We start from the raw sequence: 19,491 nt of genomic DNA, 5'->3' as shown, positions 1-19,491 counted from the left end.
TTGAAAATAAAGTGAGATTGTCACTACAAGGAAAACAACTGACAGTAGTCATTGCTAATGATAAAATTTAAGCTTCCAAAGAGAAATTGACATTTGGAAAACTGCTGCACTTGCCACTGTGAGTTTGACAGACTCCGTACTCCAGTGAGTCCTGTGATGCTGTTGGTTTGAGTAAGTGAAGTGAGTAGTGAGCTGCGTCAGTGCTGGAACAAGTGTGGAACCTGGCCAACTCTCATTTATTTTGAAACAGGATTTCATATCACCTGGGCTGATTTTGGACTGTGTATGTAGCTAGTGTGACCCTCCTGCCTCTTTCAAGTGCTAGGATTTCAGGTACCACCATGCTTAGCTGAACTCAACATTTGAAAAATAGCCAGTGCATGATTTTATAAAGTCATATTTGAATAAAAAGATCAATTGGATTTTGTTTGCTTTTTGAAATAGGATTTCATGTAGCCCAAGCTGGTCTTAAACTCACTATGTAGCTGTTCTTAAACTTGCTTTTGTTGTTTTGAGAAAGGGTCTCAGGGATTCCAGGCTGGCCTCATATTCTCTATGCACCTCAGATGACCTTGAACTTCTGATCTTTACTGCTTTCACCTATAAAGTGCTAGGATTGTAGACATGTACCACAGGGCTTGGCTTGTGTAGTGCTGGCAATCGAACCCAGGACTTCCCAGGGTTTTTATAAGGGAGCTATAGTCCCAGCACTGGCCTTAGACTTCCTCTTCACCTGTTTGCACCTCCCAACTGCTGGTATTACAAACGTGTACCACTATGCTTTGAAATAACAGGTTTTCTGAGATAGGGTTTGGCTGTCCTGGACTTGCTTTGTAGACCAGGCTGGCCTTAAACTTGGAAATATCCATCTGCCTCTGCATCACCAAGTGCTAGGAAAACAGGCCTGCGACACTGCACCTGGCAAAAACTGACTTTTGTTTTGTTTTGTTTTGGCAGGAAGGTGTTTGTTTTTTTCCCCAAGACAGGGAGGGTTTCTCTGTGTAGCCTTGGCTGTCCTGGACTTGATTTGTAGACCATGCTGGCCTTGAAATTGCAGTGATCCACCTGCCTCTGGTGCTGGGGTTACAGGTGTACAGCACCATGCCTGGCTCAAAATGACTTTCAATAAATAAGAAATTTTCATTGTTATGGTTTCAGATTTTATATTGGAACAGCCTTTAAGAAATTGCCATTTGATGCTGGTCGTGGTGGTGCGCACCTTTAATCCTGGCATTTGGGAGGCAAAGGCAGGATCGAGGCCAGCCAGGGCTACACAGAGAAACTCTGCCTTGGAAAACAAAACAAAAATAAATAAATTACCATTTGGGGGCTGGAGAGATGGCTCAGTGTTTAAGAGCACTGGCTGCTCTTCCAGAAAACCTGGGTTTGATTCTTAGCACTCGCATGGCTTTTACAGACCTCTGTAACTTTAATTCCTGCCATCCAACACCCTCTTTTGGCCTCTAAGGGCACCAGGCACATAAGTGATACACAACCATACTTGTAGGCAAAAATCCCATACCTATACAATAAAGTTAAGAAAAATTTAAATTGCCATTTGTTAATCCCAGATAACAAGATGATGGTACAGCAGGGTTGCTGAGAGTTCCAGGTCAGCTTGAGCTACAAAGTTGAGACCCTTTAGCAAACAAACAAGAAATTTCCATTTTTTGAGTGTTGGTCAAGGACCAAGGAGTACCCAAAGCTGCCTCAGTCATTCAGGAAGTGATGCCAACAAGGACAGATAAGATTTGATGAAATTAAAAGGCTTCTGCCTAGCAAAGGGACACAATCAATGAAGAGAATGCCCAAAGAATAGGAGAAAGAGCCAGGCATGGCAGTGCTCCCCTTTAATCCCAGCACTCAGGAGACAGAGGCAAGAGGATCTCTTGAGTTTGAGGCCAGCCTGGTATACAAAGAGTTCCCCGACAACCAAGGCTACACAGAGAAACTCTCCCTGTCTTGGGGTGGGGGTGGGGATAGGAGAAAGTCTTGACTAGCTATATATCTGACAGTTAATTATATCTAGAATATACAAAGAACTCAAAAAACTAGATAACAAGAAATCAAATCCAATTAAATAGATAATAGATGGAATGGATAGACAGTTCTCAAAAGACGACATATAAAGAAACGGCCAATTAACATGAAAAATATTCACCACTATTAGCCATTAGAGAAATGCAAATTAAGCCTACATTGTGGGGCTGGGAAGATGGCATTAAAGTACGTATGGATCTGAGTTCAGGAACAGTAACAAAACCCTACAGTGAGATCCCGTTTCACCCCAGCCAGGGTAGCGGTTATTGAGGGAACAAATACCAGCAAGTGCATGGGACGGCTGCTAGGAGTGTAAGCTCATCAGGCCGCTATGGAAAATAGCATGAAGGTTCTTCACAAGACTGGAAGTAGTCTATTATGACCCAGCTATACCTGTAGGAGAGAGAAACATGTTTTTGTGTTGATCCCAAGTGTGGGATTGGGAACACAGACTAGTGAGAGAGCAGGATGTTTATTCCTTTAGAAGTTGAACCACTTGGTGGGGGAGCTTGGATGTTGCCAGCTGAAAACATCTTAGTAGAGACTCTGAGACTCTGAGAGGAGATACACACACACACACACACACACACACACACACACACACACACACACACACACATATATATATATACATATATACATACATACATACATACATACATACATACATACATATGCCCCAAAACAAGAGGCTGAAACAAAGGACTTGGGATTGTTTTGGTTGTTGTTTGCAACAATTCAAGAGAAGCTCCTAGAGAGAACTGCTCCAGGGAAGGCTTCAAGGCTTTGGACTCCAGCTGAGGCTCCAGGTTCCAGCAGCAACTTTGGCGATTGCTGGTTTGCTGAGGTCCTGCTGACTACACCAGGAGAATGGTTCCTCAGAACTAATACCCTTAAGGTTTCATTATTTGTTCTTTAATCTCCTTTTCCTATTATTTGGGTTAGTCAGGTTGTAAGGGAGGTAGGCTCATTAATAAGTTCATAATAAAATATAGTTAGGAACATTAAGTCTATATATACCACTCCTGGACATGTCTTGGACGCTAAGCCACCACATTAGTGATTACTGCAACATTCTTCATAACCACTAACTTTAAAACTAACACTTAAGTTGTTTGTCAAGAGAAAGGGCCAAGAGAGTGTGATGTATCATGCATGCATATACCAAATGGAATGTTTTCATCCATCAGGATGCAGGAAAATGGACACAAGTGGAGATGATCATATTTAGTGAACTACATCTCATAAAGACAGATAATACTTGTTTTATTGTGGGTTGTAGGTTTGTATAAACATATTAATAAAACCATATATGTACATACGACATGAAAGTAGAAGCAAAACTGAAAAGCACATATTATATACTTATTGAAGGTGCTTTTTTGTGGCACAGTGCCATTAATGATTAAACATTTAAAAATATATCCAGAGCTTTTTTGTTTTGTTTTTATGAGGATTTCTCTGTGTAGCCTTGGCTGTCCTGGACCTGCTTTGTAGACCAGGCTGGCCTCCAACTCACATTGATCTGTCTGCCTCTGCCTCCTTGAGTGTTGAGATTAAAGGCATGTGCCATCATGCCTGCCTTCGGACAGTTTTAAATGACATATTTAATTTCTTTTCTATTTTGCTAGACCTGGTGGTGTATACCTGTAATCTAGGCACTGAGGAGTCCTATCCAAGATAATTACAAGTTCAAGACTAACCTGAGCTACATAGTAAGACCCTGTCTGAAACTTAAGAAATGTGCATGTGAATGCAAGCCTGTGCTGACTAGTTTTGTGTCAGCTTAATCCAAGCCTCAAGTCATTTTGGAAGATGAAACCTCAATTGAGAAAATGCTACCACTAGATTGGCTCATGGACAAGCTTGTAGTGCATTTTCTTGATTGATGACTGATGTGAGAGGGCCCTGCGTACTGTGGATGCTGCCACCCCTGAATCTTGGGTATTGTGGTACTATAAGAAAGCAAGCAGCTGGGCAGTGGTGGCACATGCCTTTTGTCCCAGAACTTGGGAGGCAGAGGCAGGTGGATCTCTCTAGACAAGGACAGCCTTGTCTACAGAGTGGGTTCCAGGATAGCCAGGGCTACCCAGAGAAACCCTGTCTTGGGGTGGAGGGGGGAAGCCAGCTGAGCAAGCCACAAGGAACAAGCCAGCAAGCAGCATTCCTCCATGGTCTCTGTATCAGTTCCTGCCTCCATGTTCCTGCCTTGCTTGGGTCCTGTGCTAACTTCCTCAAGGATGGACTGTTACCTCAGAATGTAAGAAGAAATAAATCCTTTCTTCCTGGAGTTGCTTTTTTGGTCATGGTGTTTATAATAGCAATATAGAAACCCTAGCTAAAACAAAGTCCAGTATTTTCTGTTTTGTATGTAATACAGTAGATTTTTCTTTGTAGTCCTTGGGTTCAAACCCAGGGCCTCTTCTTTGATGGGCAAAGAGCTCTACCATTGAACTTCAGTGCCAACCCTAGTGATAACAGTTGGTATTGATAGATTTAACACAAGGGAAGGGGTAGCTTCCATTTTCAAGAATATAAAAATGATGGAAACGTAAATCTTTTTTGAAGAAAAAAATGGAGAGCCATACCACAGGAGTTTCTGGCTTAAGACTAGAGTGTCGCCGGTGGTGGTGGCGCACACCTTTAATCTCAGCACTCGGAGGCGGAAGCAGGCGGATCGCTGTGAGTTCAAGGCCAGCCTGGTCTACAAAGTGAGTCCAGGACAGCCAAGGCTACACAGAGAAACTCTTGTCTCGAAAAACAAAACAAAACAAAACAAAACAAAAAAGGAGACTGTCCTTTTACTTCATTCCTGACCTTTTATGGTTAAAAAGACAAAAACAATAAGCATATAGGAGATGCAGCTATTAATAAGTTAGCCAGCCCACAGCTGCTGAGTGGCGTCCTACATCTCTGCCGCCAGGATCTTTCATGCTATGAGGAATATTTAATTTTGTTTTGTTTTGTTTTTTTGAGAATATGTCTCAACCTTGCATTGCTTCCTCTCCCCTGCCCCCCAGTGGGCATGGATGAGAATCATGTGGGTAAATAAACAAGCCTGAGATGTGCTCTAACCTAGTTTTACCTAATAATTTCCTTTCGAGCAAAGCTTAGCTCTTGCACATATTCTTGCACATATATCTGTGATTGATTTACAATTTACATATTTGTTTTCTCTCCCTTTTGGGATGAAAGCCAAACATAGGCTGTACAATTGGATGTCTATACTTTTGACAACTTTATACATAATATATTTGGATCACTCTACCCCTTTTCTACACTTCTTAGGGATCTGGTTACCACACCCTCTGCCTACACTTAGGGTTCTGGACACTCCACCCCATCTTGACTTCTCAGGATGGTGTCTGAAGGACTCTGACTTCTCCTTTCCTCCAGAATTTTTGTAGGATTTTAAGACTGGAAGAAAACCAGCCTGGGCTATAATGAGGCTCTGCCTTAAATAGACTTGGAAAAGAAACATTGGTCTAGAAGTCCTTTTAATGAGATCTAAAAACACAGATAGGTGCTGTGGCCCACATCTTTAATCCCAACACTCAGAGAGGCAGAGGTAGGTGGATCTGTGTGAGTTCCAGGCCAGCCCAGTCTACAGAGCAAGTCCAGGACAGCCAAGAATACACAAGAGAACCCCTGTCTTGAAAAAGTAAACGGCCTTTTATTTTTTTAAAGATTTGTTTATTTATTATTATTATATACAGTGCTCTGCCTGTATGTACACCTGCAGGCCAGAAGAGGGCATCAGATCACATTATAGATGGTCATGAGCCACCATGTGGTTGCTGGGAATTTAACTCAGGTCCTCTGGAAGAGCAGCCAGTGCTCTTAACCGCTGAGCCATCTCTCCAGCCCCAGTAAAAAGCCATGTGTAATGGCTGGAGAGAGATGGTTCAGCTGTTAGGAGCCTGGCTGCTCTTGCGGAGGATCTAGGTTTGATTCCCAGCACACATACATGGAGGTTCATAACTGTAACTCCAGTTCCAGGGGAATCTGATAAACTTTTCTGGCTTCCATAGGCACATAAGTGGCACACAAACATATGTGCAGCCAAAATAGCTACATATAAAAAATGAAATGAAGAGGGCTAGAGGCATTTGGGGAGATGGCTTGGTGGTAAAAGTGTTTGTTGTGCAAGCATTTGGGCCTGAGTTCAAGTCCCCAAACCCAGGTTAAAAGCTGGATGTGGCCATGAGCCCCTGACTCCTGCACTATGGAGGGTGGTGGTGTGTAACAGCTTCCTTAGAGGTTGAAAGATTTCATCCTGCAGGGAAGCTCTTTAAGCAGGAAAGTAAACAACTCAGACTGAGTTCAGGAAGTCCCTGAAACTGACCATATTCACTAGGTCCTGCCCTGTCAGAGTAAACAGTACAAGCTGAGCTTCCTTTAGACTAACTGACCAGAGCTGCAAAGAAGACTCTGAAGACCAGCTGCCTGGGAGAAGCAAAATCCAGTTGAGATGCCTGGAAGTGGTTTAGACCAGAGACACTTGGAAAAGACACACACCAACCTGTTAAGGCTGTACAGTGTGCTACAGGTTTCCCAATTTTTGTTTTGTTTTGTTTTTGTTTTGAGACAGGGTTTCTCTGTGTTAGCCTTGGCTGTCCTGTACTCTTTGTAAACCAGGCTGGCCTTGAACTCAAAGCGATCCACCTGCCTTGGCCTCCCGAGTACTGGAATTAAAGGTGTGGGTTTCCAATTTTTGTGAGCTGTCACTCATGCTGGGTTGGGTCTTGGTAGTGCAGCTGTCTTTGAGTCATTTCTGTTCTGCAGGTAACCACTCACCCACACTTCTGTAAGTAACCCCAATAAATCTCACAGTTCACCAAGTTGGACTATCTGTACTTTGCTCTGTCTTGGTGTCTATCTGGAGTGGGTAGATATGTGTTCTGTCTCCCCAACAACAGTTGGAGACAGCATGATTGCTGGGCTTTCATGCCTGGCATCCTAGCTCCAGATTCAGTGAGAAACCCTCTCTCAAGGGACTAAGACAGCACAGTAGAGCAGGATACCCAGCATCGTTCTCTGGCCTCTGTGTGCACTGGTATGTGTATGGTACATATATACACATGCACACATTACCTACACACACACTAAATACATGGTGTTTTGCATTTAGCTGAACCATAATTAGAAAAAAGAACATGGAAGTTTAGAATTACTGGTAATGTCTACTACTGAAATTTAAGATTTTTATTTTTGGTTGTATACGTTGTACAAATTGCTGGTTTGATTACGACATTTTCACATTTGTTTAGCGTGTTCTTTGCTTATACACCCCCTCTCTATCCTGTATTACAGTTCCATTCCTACCCCTCCCCTTCCTCTTCTCAGATACTTCCACTTGGATTGCATGTGCATATGTACATCAAAGATTTCACATACTAAAGAAAAGGTTTTAGTTTTTCTGAGTTTGACTTCACTTACCATGATGCTGTCCAGGTCCATCCATTTCCCTGCTCATGGAATCACTCATTCTTTACAAGAGAATAACCGCCATTGTGTGAATGCATGGCATTTTCTCTGCCCCTTTATCTGTTGGTGGACATCTAGGCCATCTAGTCACTGTTGTGACTCATGCCATAAACATTAATTTCCTCTTGGAATATGTACACAGGAGTGGCAAAGTTGGACGGCATGGTAATCCTCTTTGTAGTTTTTTTTCTACTCCCGAATTTAGATAGTTTCAGGAATAATACAGACTAATGGAAGGGATGTTAATTAATAACCCTTAATTCCAGACTATTTTTTTAGGAAATTCTTGCTGTATGTAGTACCTATTATAGAAGCCTGTCTTGACTCTTTCTGTACCCATTGTAAAGAAAAATAAGATGTTTTTAGCTAGCAGCATTACCTGCATGAAAATGATGTCAGTAGTGAAGGATTGGACAGTTTTGTTGGTGTTTTTAAACCCAACATGTTCAGTGCTCAACACTTGTTCAGTACATTTTTTTTTCCTAGGTAAACATCTCATCCTGAGTTGGTTAGTGTTTTTCAGAATCTGCTAACAGTAACAGGCACAGAGGGCTGAGCATTTGTTTTAGAAACAGAGTTTGCTTTTGATTCTAAGTTTGAAGTAGTTTACTTTTTATTCAAACATTTGTTTGCATATCTGAAGGAATGAGGTGTGTCTGTATGTGCCAGTGGTGAGGACTCAGTGCTGGGAGGCTTGTGGCAAGTGCTTTACTCAGGGGAGTCCTCTTTTCTCCCAGCCTCTTTTTTACCTCCCTCACTGTTTTTTTTTTTTTTTTAATGTCATTTATTTTTAAGTTAGTGTTTTGCTAAGTCAAATTAACTACAATCTATTAGTAGCAAAAGACATTAGAATAGCATTAACGTTGACTTTTTGTTTCTTTTAATTGTATGTTGTAAGGCAGTGTCATTGTTTGTCCAGGCCATCCTCCAATTCTTGATCCTCCCTGCTCTGCTGAGACCTGGGCATGTGTTACTGCTATACCTGGCTGACTGTTGAACTAACGTGCGCGCGCGCACGCGTGCGCACACACACACACAGGAAAGAGAGAAAAAAAGTGTGTGTTTTAGTATCAAATGAATGTGGGTGGGTGGTGTGCTTGCCTGTGTGGAGGCCAGAGGTTGCTGTTGGGCATCTTCCTCTGTTGTTGTTACTGTTTGGACAGTCTCTGAAGCTGGAGCTTGCTATTTGAGCAGTAGCAGTATGTTGTCTGGGTGGATCTTGAGCTCCTGATTTCAAGTGCTCCTTCTACCTTGGCACCTCTACGTTGTAGCAGGTTAAATGTTGGACTTTGGATCTGACTTTGGAGTCTTGAGTTCACACCCGTCTAGTTCTGTAACCTCGAGTAGGTTCTGCCCCGTACTCTGAAGTAGTTCTTTTTGTTTGCTTGGTTGTTGGTTTTTGGTTTCTCTGTGTAGCCTTGGCTGTCCTGTACTCACTTTGTAGACCAGGCTGGCTTTGAACTCACAGCAATCTGCCTGCCTCTGCCTCCCCAGTGCTGGGATTAAAGGCGTGTGCCACCACGCCCGGCTGACAGTACTGATTTTTTTAAAAGACCCACCTATAGCTAGAGTACAGAACATAGCTGATGGTTTCTCTTAGAATTCTTGTTTCCTTTGTCACAGCCCCTTCTTACCTTTCATGGAGATGAACAGCTTCTGCTGGTAGCTGTAACTTTTTAGCTAGAATCCTTGTTTCTTAGACTTCCCTACTGGAGGTTACTTCATTAACTTCCCAAGCACTGTTTTTATAACATGTCACTGCCACCATGTACTTAGCCCACTGCCTCCTCACTTTGTTGAGCTAATTTCTGTAGCTCTCCTTCAGTATTCCCTCCTGTCCATTTCTGTGTGTGTCCTCGTAACACTGTGCTCTGTCCTGGCTGAGCTTTGTGCTAAGACCCTGGTGTGTGTTGGTAATAAGGAGCCTGGAGTCAGGCATCATCATCTTACTGTCCGACCTCACATTTAGTGTCAGATTTCTTACACATGGGCGAGAATTGCTAGCAGTCTTGTGTTGTGGGTTCAAATTTGTGCTAAGGAAACTAATCATGTTTATTAGAACATGTGTAGCAGGCACATCTAGGCATTTAACATGAAAGTTTTATTTTTATCCACCCAAGTCTATAATTGAAAACATTTCTAAGGTTAATAGACTGTACTGACTATATGAACTACTTCTCAAGAGCAAGAGATTCATTTAATAGTTAGCAATATAAAGTTTTAAAAGTTTAAGCAATCTTTTCCTTTTTCTTTCTTTCAAAAAGATTCTTGAGGCAACATTGCTGTGTAGTCTAGGCTGGTCTTGAATTAGTAATCCTGTCCTAATATCCCAAGTGCTGGAATTGTAGGTATGTGTCACTATTCCTGGCAATCCTTTATTTTAGTGTGTGTGTGTGTGTGTGTGTGTGTGTGTATACTTGCACCGTGGCCAGTGTGTGGAGGTTAGGGGATAGGTGTTGGTTTTCCAGAGATTAAACAGGTAGTTAAGCTGGACAGCAAGGGCTTTTTCCTGCTGAGTCATCTCAGCAGCCCATAGTACCCTCCTTTTAAAAGTGAAAGTATTTCCCCCAAATTATAATTTGAGAAACTAGTGTGCAATTTGTATGGAAATCTGAATCCTTTCCATAGTATTACCACCCTGTCACACAGTAAGTGTTGAATTCGTGTGATACTTCGCTGTGCTCGTCCTTTCCTCTGTGCACAGAGTAGGTGCCTGACCACCGTGGAAGACGCCTTCATTTACAGCACATTCACATGCAGAGCAGAGCAGCCTTTTCCTTAAATAAGAGCCACATTTTCCTCTCTCCACACATGAAGTTGGTCAGTGTGTTAGTATTTTAAATTCTAGGATTTTAAATTAAATTAAACTAAACTTAATACTGTGTCCAAATTTTAAAACAGTCTGGGTTAGATTTGTTATTTTTAGTATTCATGTTAACAAGAAGGAGCTTTTGAAGCCTATATCCATATGTTTCATGAAACGTGGTAGGACATGGATGGGGATGATGTGTAAATCATCTATCAGAAACTGAAACCATGGTAACCCTTTCAAAATGTTAAGTTTGTACTTTGCTTGAAGGGAAATAGAATCTCTGTTTACATATAGTCACAATATTTTGTCATCTTTTGAGAGCGTAGTGTAATCAGTATGATGGGATGGAGGCTGAGAGATGAAGGTGATAGCTAGAGGGCTGGTGCTGCAGATTACTTTCCAGTTGTCTTATGTTGAGAAATAAATAACAGATGAGAGAAATCGGGGGTGGGTGGGGTGGGTGGGAGTAGAGGATTATGGAGAAGAATGCAGCCAACCTGATTTACTACTTTGAGTAAAAACTGTCTAACTAGGTTTTCTGGTTAAACTAGGCCTTGCTGACAAATTGCTAACTCCCATTTGGTTATTAACTATTTGTTTTATATTTTCATTTCTATCTTTATTCTTTTTTTTTTTTCTTGTTTATTTGTTTGTTTGTTTTTTAAAAGCTATGTCTCTTTGTAGCTAAGGCTGCTCTGGGACTGACTGCGTAGTAGCCTAGTCTGGCCTTACATGGAAGCAATCCTACCTCAGTCTCTCAGGAGCTAGGCTTACAAATAGGAACCACTGTGCCAGCTGTGAACCAGTACTAGTGGGAAGATTAAAAATGGCTCAGAATTTAGAATTCAGTCTCATTGGATAATCTGACTTTAAAAATAATGGAGAGAGTATTTTTATTTTTACAATGCTTTCCTTAACGTATCTAAATTGTTGTTTTTTGTGTGGGGGCGGAACATTCTGACTTTGCATCCTAGCAGGCCTGGACCTCATTGTGTAGACCAGACTGGGCTGTAACTCATTTTGTAGATTGTAGACTTCCATCAGTCCTCCCACCTCTTCCCAGTGCTGGCTTAAGGGCATGAGTCACCATGCCTGGCTTTAGTGTATATAATTATAGAACTTCAGATTTATAGAAAATAATGTTACATATGAAATATGGCATAATTAACTACTTGGTTATATAGTGATATTAGATAAAGACTCTCAGTGCAGAGTCTGCTTTGTGGCTGACCTGAAACCACCACAGCAGGGTGTGAATGAGTGATTTTAACAGCTGGAGGGGGCCTTAGTCTTCCTCACAATGTAGACACAGCTGTTAATAAGGAAGGTCAGAGCTAATTCTAATATGGACTCTTTCCCCTTGTGTAGTAGGGAATAGATATGCGCGTGCGTGCGTGCATGCGTGTCTGCAACACAGACTGGCATCAAACACACTGTTTAGCTGAGGGTGACTTTGAAGTTCTGATCCCTCTGCCTCCACCTCCCAAGTGCTGGGATTATAGGCATGTGCCAGAAAGCCTTGCATCTAAGCTTAAAGAATGTTTTAAAAACATTTATTATATGGGCTGCAGAGATGGCTCAACAGTTAAGAGCATTGGCTGCTCTTCCATTGGTCCTGAGTTTAGTTTCCAAGACCCACATGGTGGCTCACAGCCATCTGTAATGAGATCTGAATTCCTCTTCTGGTGTGCGTGAAAACAAAGCACTCAAATGCATAAAATAAATTAATATTTAAAATTTTTATTATATATCGTGTATATGAGTGTTCAGCTTGCATACACGTATAGGCAGCATGTGTGGCTTCTGCCCTCGGAGATCAGAAGAAGGGAGTCAAATCCCCTAGAAATGGAGTTTAAGTTAGTGGGTAAGACACCATGTAGATGCTGGGGATCGAACTTGCAAGTCCCAGCACCAGGGCCCTCTACAAGAGCAGCAAGTACTTTTAACTGCTTGAGCCTTCCCTTCAGCCCCTAGACCATCTTTTTTAATACCAACACTGGAAACATAAAATTAGGCTTCAAAATTCTGCACAAGATTTTCTCTCTAAAACTTTATATTGAGCCAAACTTAAGGACCGAGTGTAAGGAAGTGTTGATTGTATAATGCAGGGAATAAAAAGACGCCTCTCATGCCCCTCTTTCTCAGAAATCTACTAGAGAAAATACTTAAGAGAAGCCAAGAAAGGAGGAACAGAGACAAGGAAACGGGGTTCAGTGTGGGATATACATAGGAGTTCCTAGAACACATCAAAGGGAAATGCTGTGACCCCAAGTGTGCACCAGATTCTGATCGAACTGTCCACATTGGAACCTTGTGGCAGGCCTAGGACGAAGAAGTTCTGTAATTCTAGCATGTATGGGGTCTGAGGTGCAAGAAGATAATGAGTTTGAAGCTAGCATGAGCTACATAGGGAGAACCCTGTCTCAAAAAATAACAAGACAACTCAGAACAAAACAAAATCAGAAAAAGGAAATAGATCTAAAACAAAACCAGCCAAAGTTAAAATGGCTTTCCTTCACATAATTGAATATATTGAGAGGGGAAAGTTTGAATAATGCTGATGAATTGATAGTAGGCGTACAGAATATTAATCAGGCACAAAATGGTATATATTGATTATAAAGAGCAAAACTATAAAAAAAGAGTAATTGTGATGTACTTTGGGTTCAGCAGTGAATTTTATTTAGACATTGTAATAATGTAAAGAAGAGTCAGCTGATTCAATCACAGCACCACAGGGAGATAGATGGTAGATGAGATTTGGCAGCTAAGAACACTATCTCATAGACGGTGAAAAATTCCAGAAGAAATAGCTAAAATTGAGTGCAGCAAGGAACTATTTCTTGTAAAACTAATAAGCTTTTTGTTTGTTTTGTTTTTCAAGACAGACAGGGTTTCTCTGTATAGCCTTGGCTGTCTTGGACTTACTTTGTAGGCCAGGCTGGCCTCAGACTCAACAGAGGGCCGCCTGCCTCTGCCTCTGGAGCACTGGGATTACAGGTGTGCACCACTGCACCCAGCCCCAGCTGTTAGGCTTTTAAAATTGCGGACATGTGCTAGAAGATGTCCCAATGGTTAAGAGAACTTGTTCTTTCCAAAGACGAGGGTTTAATTTCTCTACCTATGTTAGCTTACAGTCATCTATACGTCTAGTTCAGGAGATCCAGTTATCTCTTCTGACCTCCATGGGCACCAAGGCATGCACACGGTGCACATACATATAAGGAGGCAAAACACTCATACACATAAAATAAATAACTAAATTAAAAAATAAAAAATGTACATGTGGGGCTGAAAAGAGCACGGTGGTTTAAAAAAAGAAAAAGTTCGCTGTTCTTCTAAGAGGACCTATGTTTGGTTCCCAGCATCCACATCAGGTGGCTCACAGCTATCTATCACTCCAGTTCCAGAAAGTTGAAAATCTGATGACCCCCTCTGGTCTCCTTGGGTATCCACATACAGGTGAAAATCACATAAATAAAAATAAAAAATTTTTAAAGAAGTTTAAAATCACGTATATATCTGTCTGATTAAAAAAATAAAACTCTGTAGGAAGATTTCCTTCACAGAATACTCTTCTGTGCAGAATATAGATGCTTCAACCATTTTTAATTCCCTAGGATTTTGAGAACTCTATCATCCTAGGATGCAGTCAGCAGAATGCTGGAATTCCCTGGGAGGTGGTGATTTCTGATAGCTATCATGGTTAATGTTATCCTTAGTTGTAGTATTCATTTTATTGTAGTTTTAACACATGAAGAATTTTAAGCATATTGCAGATTAAAATATATTTCATTTCAACGTCTCAGAAGTATTTAAATGTTTAATTTTCCTGTGTGATGTCAACACCTCAGAATTGTGATTTAATTGTTCCATGCTTCTCTGCAGCCATTCATTTGAGTGATGCTTCAGATGGCTAGACCTTTTCCGCTCCTTCTTCAGTTCTTAGTACGGCCTCTTAAAAGCACGTGAAAGCGCTTCCAGTAATAGCAAGGACCACTACCTGGCCTTTTACTGTGCAAGGTTATTAGGTGCAGTGATAATCATGTGATAACCAATGAGAACTCACACATATCTTAGCCATAAGTTTTTCTTTTTTAGTTTAAATGCTGAAACTTGGATTGGAAATTGAAATAAACTGATTTAATTGATTCCCACCCCCCAATTAGTAGGCATGTTGTTTGTTTCTTCAAAATGTCTCTATAAAGTAGTGAATATATATTCTTTTTTTGTTTCCTGTGTAAAAAATGATGTTTGTCTCAAAAACATGGCTATGATAAATCCTCTTTTAAAAAAACCAGACTCGACGCCGGGTGTGGTGGCGCACGCCTTTAATCCCAGCACTCGGGAGGCAGAGGCAGGCGGATGGCTGTGAGTTCGAGGCCAGCCTGGTCTACAAAGTGAGTCCAGGACAGCCAAGGCTAACACAGAGAAACCCTGTCTCGAAACCAAACCAAACCAAACAAAACAAAACAAAACAAACAAAAAAAATCAGACTGGAAATCCTGAGTTGCTAATAGGTATCTTCTGAGTGCATACTATGTAAGTATTATTGTAATGGTTGCTATTGTTTGCTTTGCTCTTTCTGAGGCAGTCAAAATGTAACTGACAGCTGTCAAGTTTATTTTGTCATTTAACTTTTTCTTTGATCCTTCAAGCAAGAGATTTTATTTTATGTAATTGTCAGTGTGTTTTTCATAGAAATACAACAGTACATCTGCACTACATTTAATTTTACACTCACAGTTAAGGACAAAAGTTACCATCACTGACATTTTTGGTAATTATTGGATTGCTGTTTTTGTTTCTGGCTTAGAGAATGGGATTGAATTAAAAGGAAAGATAGCTATTTCTAAAATTTTACTCTGTTTCCCCACTACCACCACCACCTGATTTAGAACAAACACACTTGTCTATTGACCTCTAGTGTAATTGGCAGGTTCTAGAGTCACCTGGGAGATGGGCCTTGGGTGAGCCTGTTGGGAGTATCTTGATTTTGTTTATTGATGTGGGAAGACCTGCCCACTATGGGCAGCACCATCCCCCAACCGTAATAGCAGCTGTGTGTCCTGGCTTTTACAGTTGGAGAGCAGGAGGGGTGCTGAGTAGCACGATGCATTCAGTGCTCCCTGCTCTCGGTTGTGAAGGTGATGTGCTCCGCTTCCTTAAGCACCTGGCTTCTTACTTCCCCACCGTAATGGATGCTACTCCTGAATTTTGAGCCAATATAGACCTTTTTCCATTAAGTTGCTTTTGTCAGCATTTTATCACAAGGACAGGGAAAAAAAAAAAACCTAAGACAGTGTGATGTTTGAATGAGACTGTCTCCCATAGGCTCAATTGGTGGTGTTGTTGAGGTAGGTTTTGGAAGTGTGGCCTTGCTGGAGGAAGCATGTCGCTGGAGGTGGGAGTTGAGAGGTTTTTGTTTCTGGGGTGTTTTTTTTTTTTTTTTTTTTTTTTGAGACAGGGTTTCTCTGTATAGTCTTGGGTGTCCTGGACTTACTTTGCAGACCAACCTGGCCTCGAACTCACAGTGATCCGCCCGCCTCTGCCTCCCAAGTGTTGGGATTAAAGGCGTGCGCCACCACACTAGCTTGATTTGAATGATTTTTTTTCACTGCACATTTCAGCTCCATTCCTTGTCATGCTTTTCTTGTTCATTCCTTCACTGTCCACATAGCTGATAACAAACTCTGGTTCTAGATGCTGGAGATAAGATAGTCATGGTTCCAGTTCTAGAACGCCTCGATCTGGGCCAGGAATCACTGCATGGATGGATAGAAATGACAGTGCAGCCAGATAACTGAAAATAAACGCCAGAGCAGTGACTGGTAGATGTAGACATAAAGCAGTTTCAATCTACTGCTGGGGGAAGTTGGACCCGAGGGTCCTGGTGGGAAACAGTGGAAGGGATGGACAGATCTTTGACTGGCCAGCCACATTGCACCAGAGTGCTTCATTCATGGTCACTTTGGGGGCTGTTCTGCTACCTGAGAGGGCCAGCTAATGCAGTGTTTCTCAACCTGTGGGCTGTGACCCTTTCACCTGGACTGCCTACAACCCGCTAGAAAGCACAGATACTTACATTACAATTCATAACAGTAGCACAATTACAGTCATGAAATAGCAATGAAAGTAATTTTATGGTTGGAGGTCACCACATTAGGATTTGTATCAAAGGGTTACAGCGCTAGGAAGGTAGAGAACCACTGGTCTAATGAGAAAGGGTATTTAAGTGAGTGGTACTGGAAGGGAGGGAGGCAGTGCAGCCACTGTGTGTTGGTATTTGATACAAGGCCAGAGAACCCAGCAGTTAAGGGATGGAGGACTTCAAGAATGGGAAGCTTGCCGGTGTGTGCCCATTCTGACATTTCCTGTCAGGGACAGGGAGGGCTCCCATAAGTAGCAGTGTGGTCAGGGTCAGTCCTTCCTCTTTGGTTTTCTTTCTGTTGCTTTAAAATGGGAGGTTCTAATTAACTTTCCATTTCCTGTTCTTAGAAGGTGGGGGGAAGTAGAAACATGATGAAATAAATTGTGAACACTGTTAATGAAGGTAAGTAGATTTCTGTCCTGTAGCTTCATGCATTATGGTGTACGTATGGAATTCCTGATGGCTAAGTGGGAAGTGCAGGCTTTAGCATCTGCTGGGACTGCCAGCTAGCTGTATAGCAGCAAAGACTAAGGAGGTAAGCCACAGGAAAATAGCAACTGTTCCTTGAATTCCAGAGTTAGTATAGAATAGTACTTGATAATGTGTGTGGTTCTGAGGTGGGCTGCTTGGCTTTAATAAACTTAACAGATTTTTTCCCTCAAGAAGGCAAGGCTCCTCTTGAGGGCACATTGCTGCTCTTTGCTGTCCATAATCTGGGCTTCTGGAGAATTAGTGCTTGTTAATGTCACTGAACAGTAGGATAAAGTGAGCTGTTGTCCTGTGTAGTGCAAACTTGACCCTTTGTCTTTTATAATCCCACATGGAAACCAGTAAAGTATGCTATTACTCTTTTAAAGCTTCTTTGCTATTAATTGGCTAAGCTCTGTTTAAAATAGTATGGTAAATGGGCTGGCATTTAAGCAAACCATATGAAGAGGCCAAATAAAAACTGTTGAATATTGTAAATTGTGGTTTCAGATACTAATATTTTACATTTCACTTTTTTCTCTAAGCAAATGGTTATGAGCCTTAGAGTTTCTGAACTTCAAGTACTGTTGGGCTACGCTGGGAGGAACAAGCACGGACGCAAACACGAACTTCTTACAAAAGCCCTGCATTTGTTAAAGGCTGGCTGTAGTCCTGCTGTACAAATGAAAATTAAAGAACTCTACAGGCGGCGGTTCCCTCAGAAAATTATGACGCCTGCGGACTTATCTATCCCCAATGTACATTCAAGTCCTATGCCAGCGACTCTGTCTCCATCTACCATTCCACAGCTCACGTATGATGGTCACCCTGCATCGTCCCCACTACTCCCTGTTTCTCTTCTGGGACCTAAACATGAACTGGAACTCCCACATCTCACGTCAGCGCTGCACCCAGTCCATCCGGATATAAAGCTGCAAAAGCTACCGTTCTATGACCTGCTGGATGAACTGATCAAGCCCACCAGTCTAGGTAAGAGAGACAGGAGGCCATTGGGCAACTGTTGCGCCTCTCATCTTCCTTTCAGACTTTTGTTTGACCCAGTTTTATTAGTAAAGTTTGTGTTTGGTGTTAGTGTCAGGATACTAATGAGAATCTTTTGAGTGTAGATTAAATCAAATATCTAAGAACTGTTCTTTAGACAAAAGTAAAAAGGTGGTGTGGTGACCGATGGCTTCAGACACAATTAATACTAAATTTGAGCAAAGTTTCATTGTATAAACTCTGGCTGTCCAGTATCTTGCTGTGTAGACCTCCTTGAACACACAAGATTCTCCTGCCTCTGCCTCTTGAGCCATTGGATTTAAAGGTATGTTCCAGTGTGCCTGGCTTCTCATTAATGTATTTCTTATGAATTAAAATTGAAAACAAATCACCACGAGCCTCTAAATTCTGCTTTTAATTTTCAGCAGTTGATGACATCTAAAGCAGACTGACTGGTTTGGATTACTTGGATGTGTAAATGGTTTTAATTATCATGAAAGGAAATTGGAGCTTTGATGTTGTGGTCAACTTTCAGCTGCTGTTTTTCAAGCAGAGGCATGTGCTTTAGGCATACACATGTGACATATACAAATTCCTATTCATGTAAAATGAATGCTAGAAGTTTCTGTTTCTCATCCTGAGATTTCCTTTTCAAGGTATTGAGTTCAACATTAATCAGTTTTAATTGCTATGATGTCCCCTTACTTTATTAATGTGAAACACAACTAACTTTGTTGTGAGTTTTGATGCCTTTGGTGTAATAGACTTTTACAGTAGTCTTTTCTGCATGCTGGCTTGTTAGAAATCAGTACTTGACAAATTGTGGCTGGCAAGCTAATTCTAGTGGTTTGTTTTTGTGTGATATTTTATTGCTGTTTGAGACAGGGTCTCACTCTGTAACCCTGGTGGGCATGGTATTCACAGCAGTTTTACCTGTTCTGCTTCCTTGGTGCTCAGCTTACAGGTGGGAGTCACTGCCCCCAGCTCAGGTTTTTGTTTTTAATATTCCTAAAATGTAAACAAAGCTGGTAAATATATAAATAACAGATCATGTGTGCTCTCGGAGCCTAAAGTATTTGTGTGTCTCTTATAGAAATGTTTGTTGATTCCTGTCATTAATATTAAACATTTCAGTTTGAGGAATTTCTGAATATTAAGAAACTAGTTTTGAGTGGGGTGTTTTTTTGGAGGGGCAGGGTTGGAGTTTAATGTACTTGTGTGGCTTGGCCATTCCACACAAAATAGAGTATGAACTTGAATTCTCCTGTCTCTCTACCTCTTAAGAGCTAGAATTACAGGCATATGCCACCAGTCTTTTGGAGATGATTTTTTTTAAATTAGATTTTTAACTCTTTGAGAATTTCATCTCCCACAATATGGTCCCTTCCTATCTTCTGGTCCTTTTTGTTTGTTGGTTGGTTGGTTTACAATCCCCTGGATCTAATCAGTGTTTGTGTATGGGGGTGGGGCTTTGTTTGGGCTTCAAGCCTGGGACAAGAGGCCGAGGTGCCTTGTTTGAACCAAGGCAGAC

General features: G+C 41.5%; 1 protein-coding gene across 1 annotated transcript in view; it reads left to right on the top strand.

Moving 5' to 3' along the window:
• Pias1 (protein inhibitor of activated STAT 1) overlaps positions 1 to 19,491 on the top strand; it is a 111,992-nt gene that overhangs the window by 13,937 nt on the left and 78,564 nt on the right. The window contains exon 2 of the mRNA XM_051156628.1: positions 17,504 to 17,948. Coding sequence (XP_051012585.1) covers positions 17,504 to 17,948 — 445 coding nt within the window. The remainder of the gene's footprint in view (positions 1 to 17,503; positions 17,949 to 19,491) is intronic.

The sequence above is a fragment of the Acomys russatus genome, chromosome 14, assembly GCF_903995435.1.
Source record: "Acomys russatus chromosome 14, mAcoRus1.1, whole genome shotgun sequence".
Taxonomy (NCBI): domain Eukaryota; kingdom Metazoa; phylum Chordata; class Mammalia; order Rodentia; family Muridae; genus Acomys; species Acomys russatus.
The sequence above is the reverse complement of the archived record's forward strand: the minus strand, read 5'-3'. Positions and strand labels throughout refer to the sequence as shown.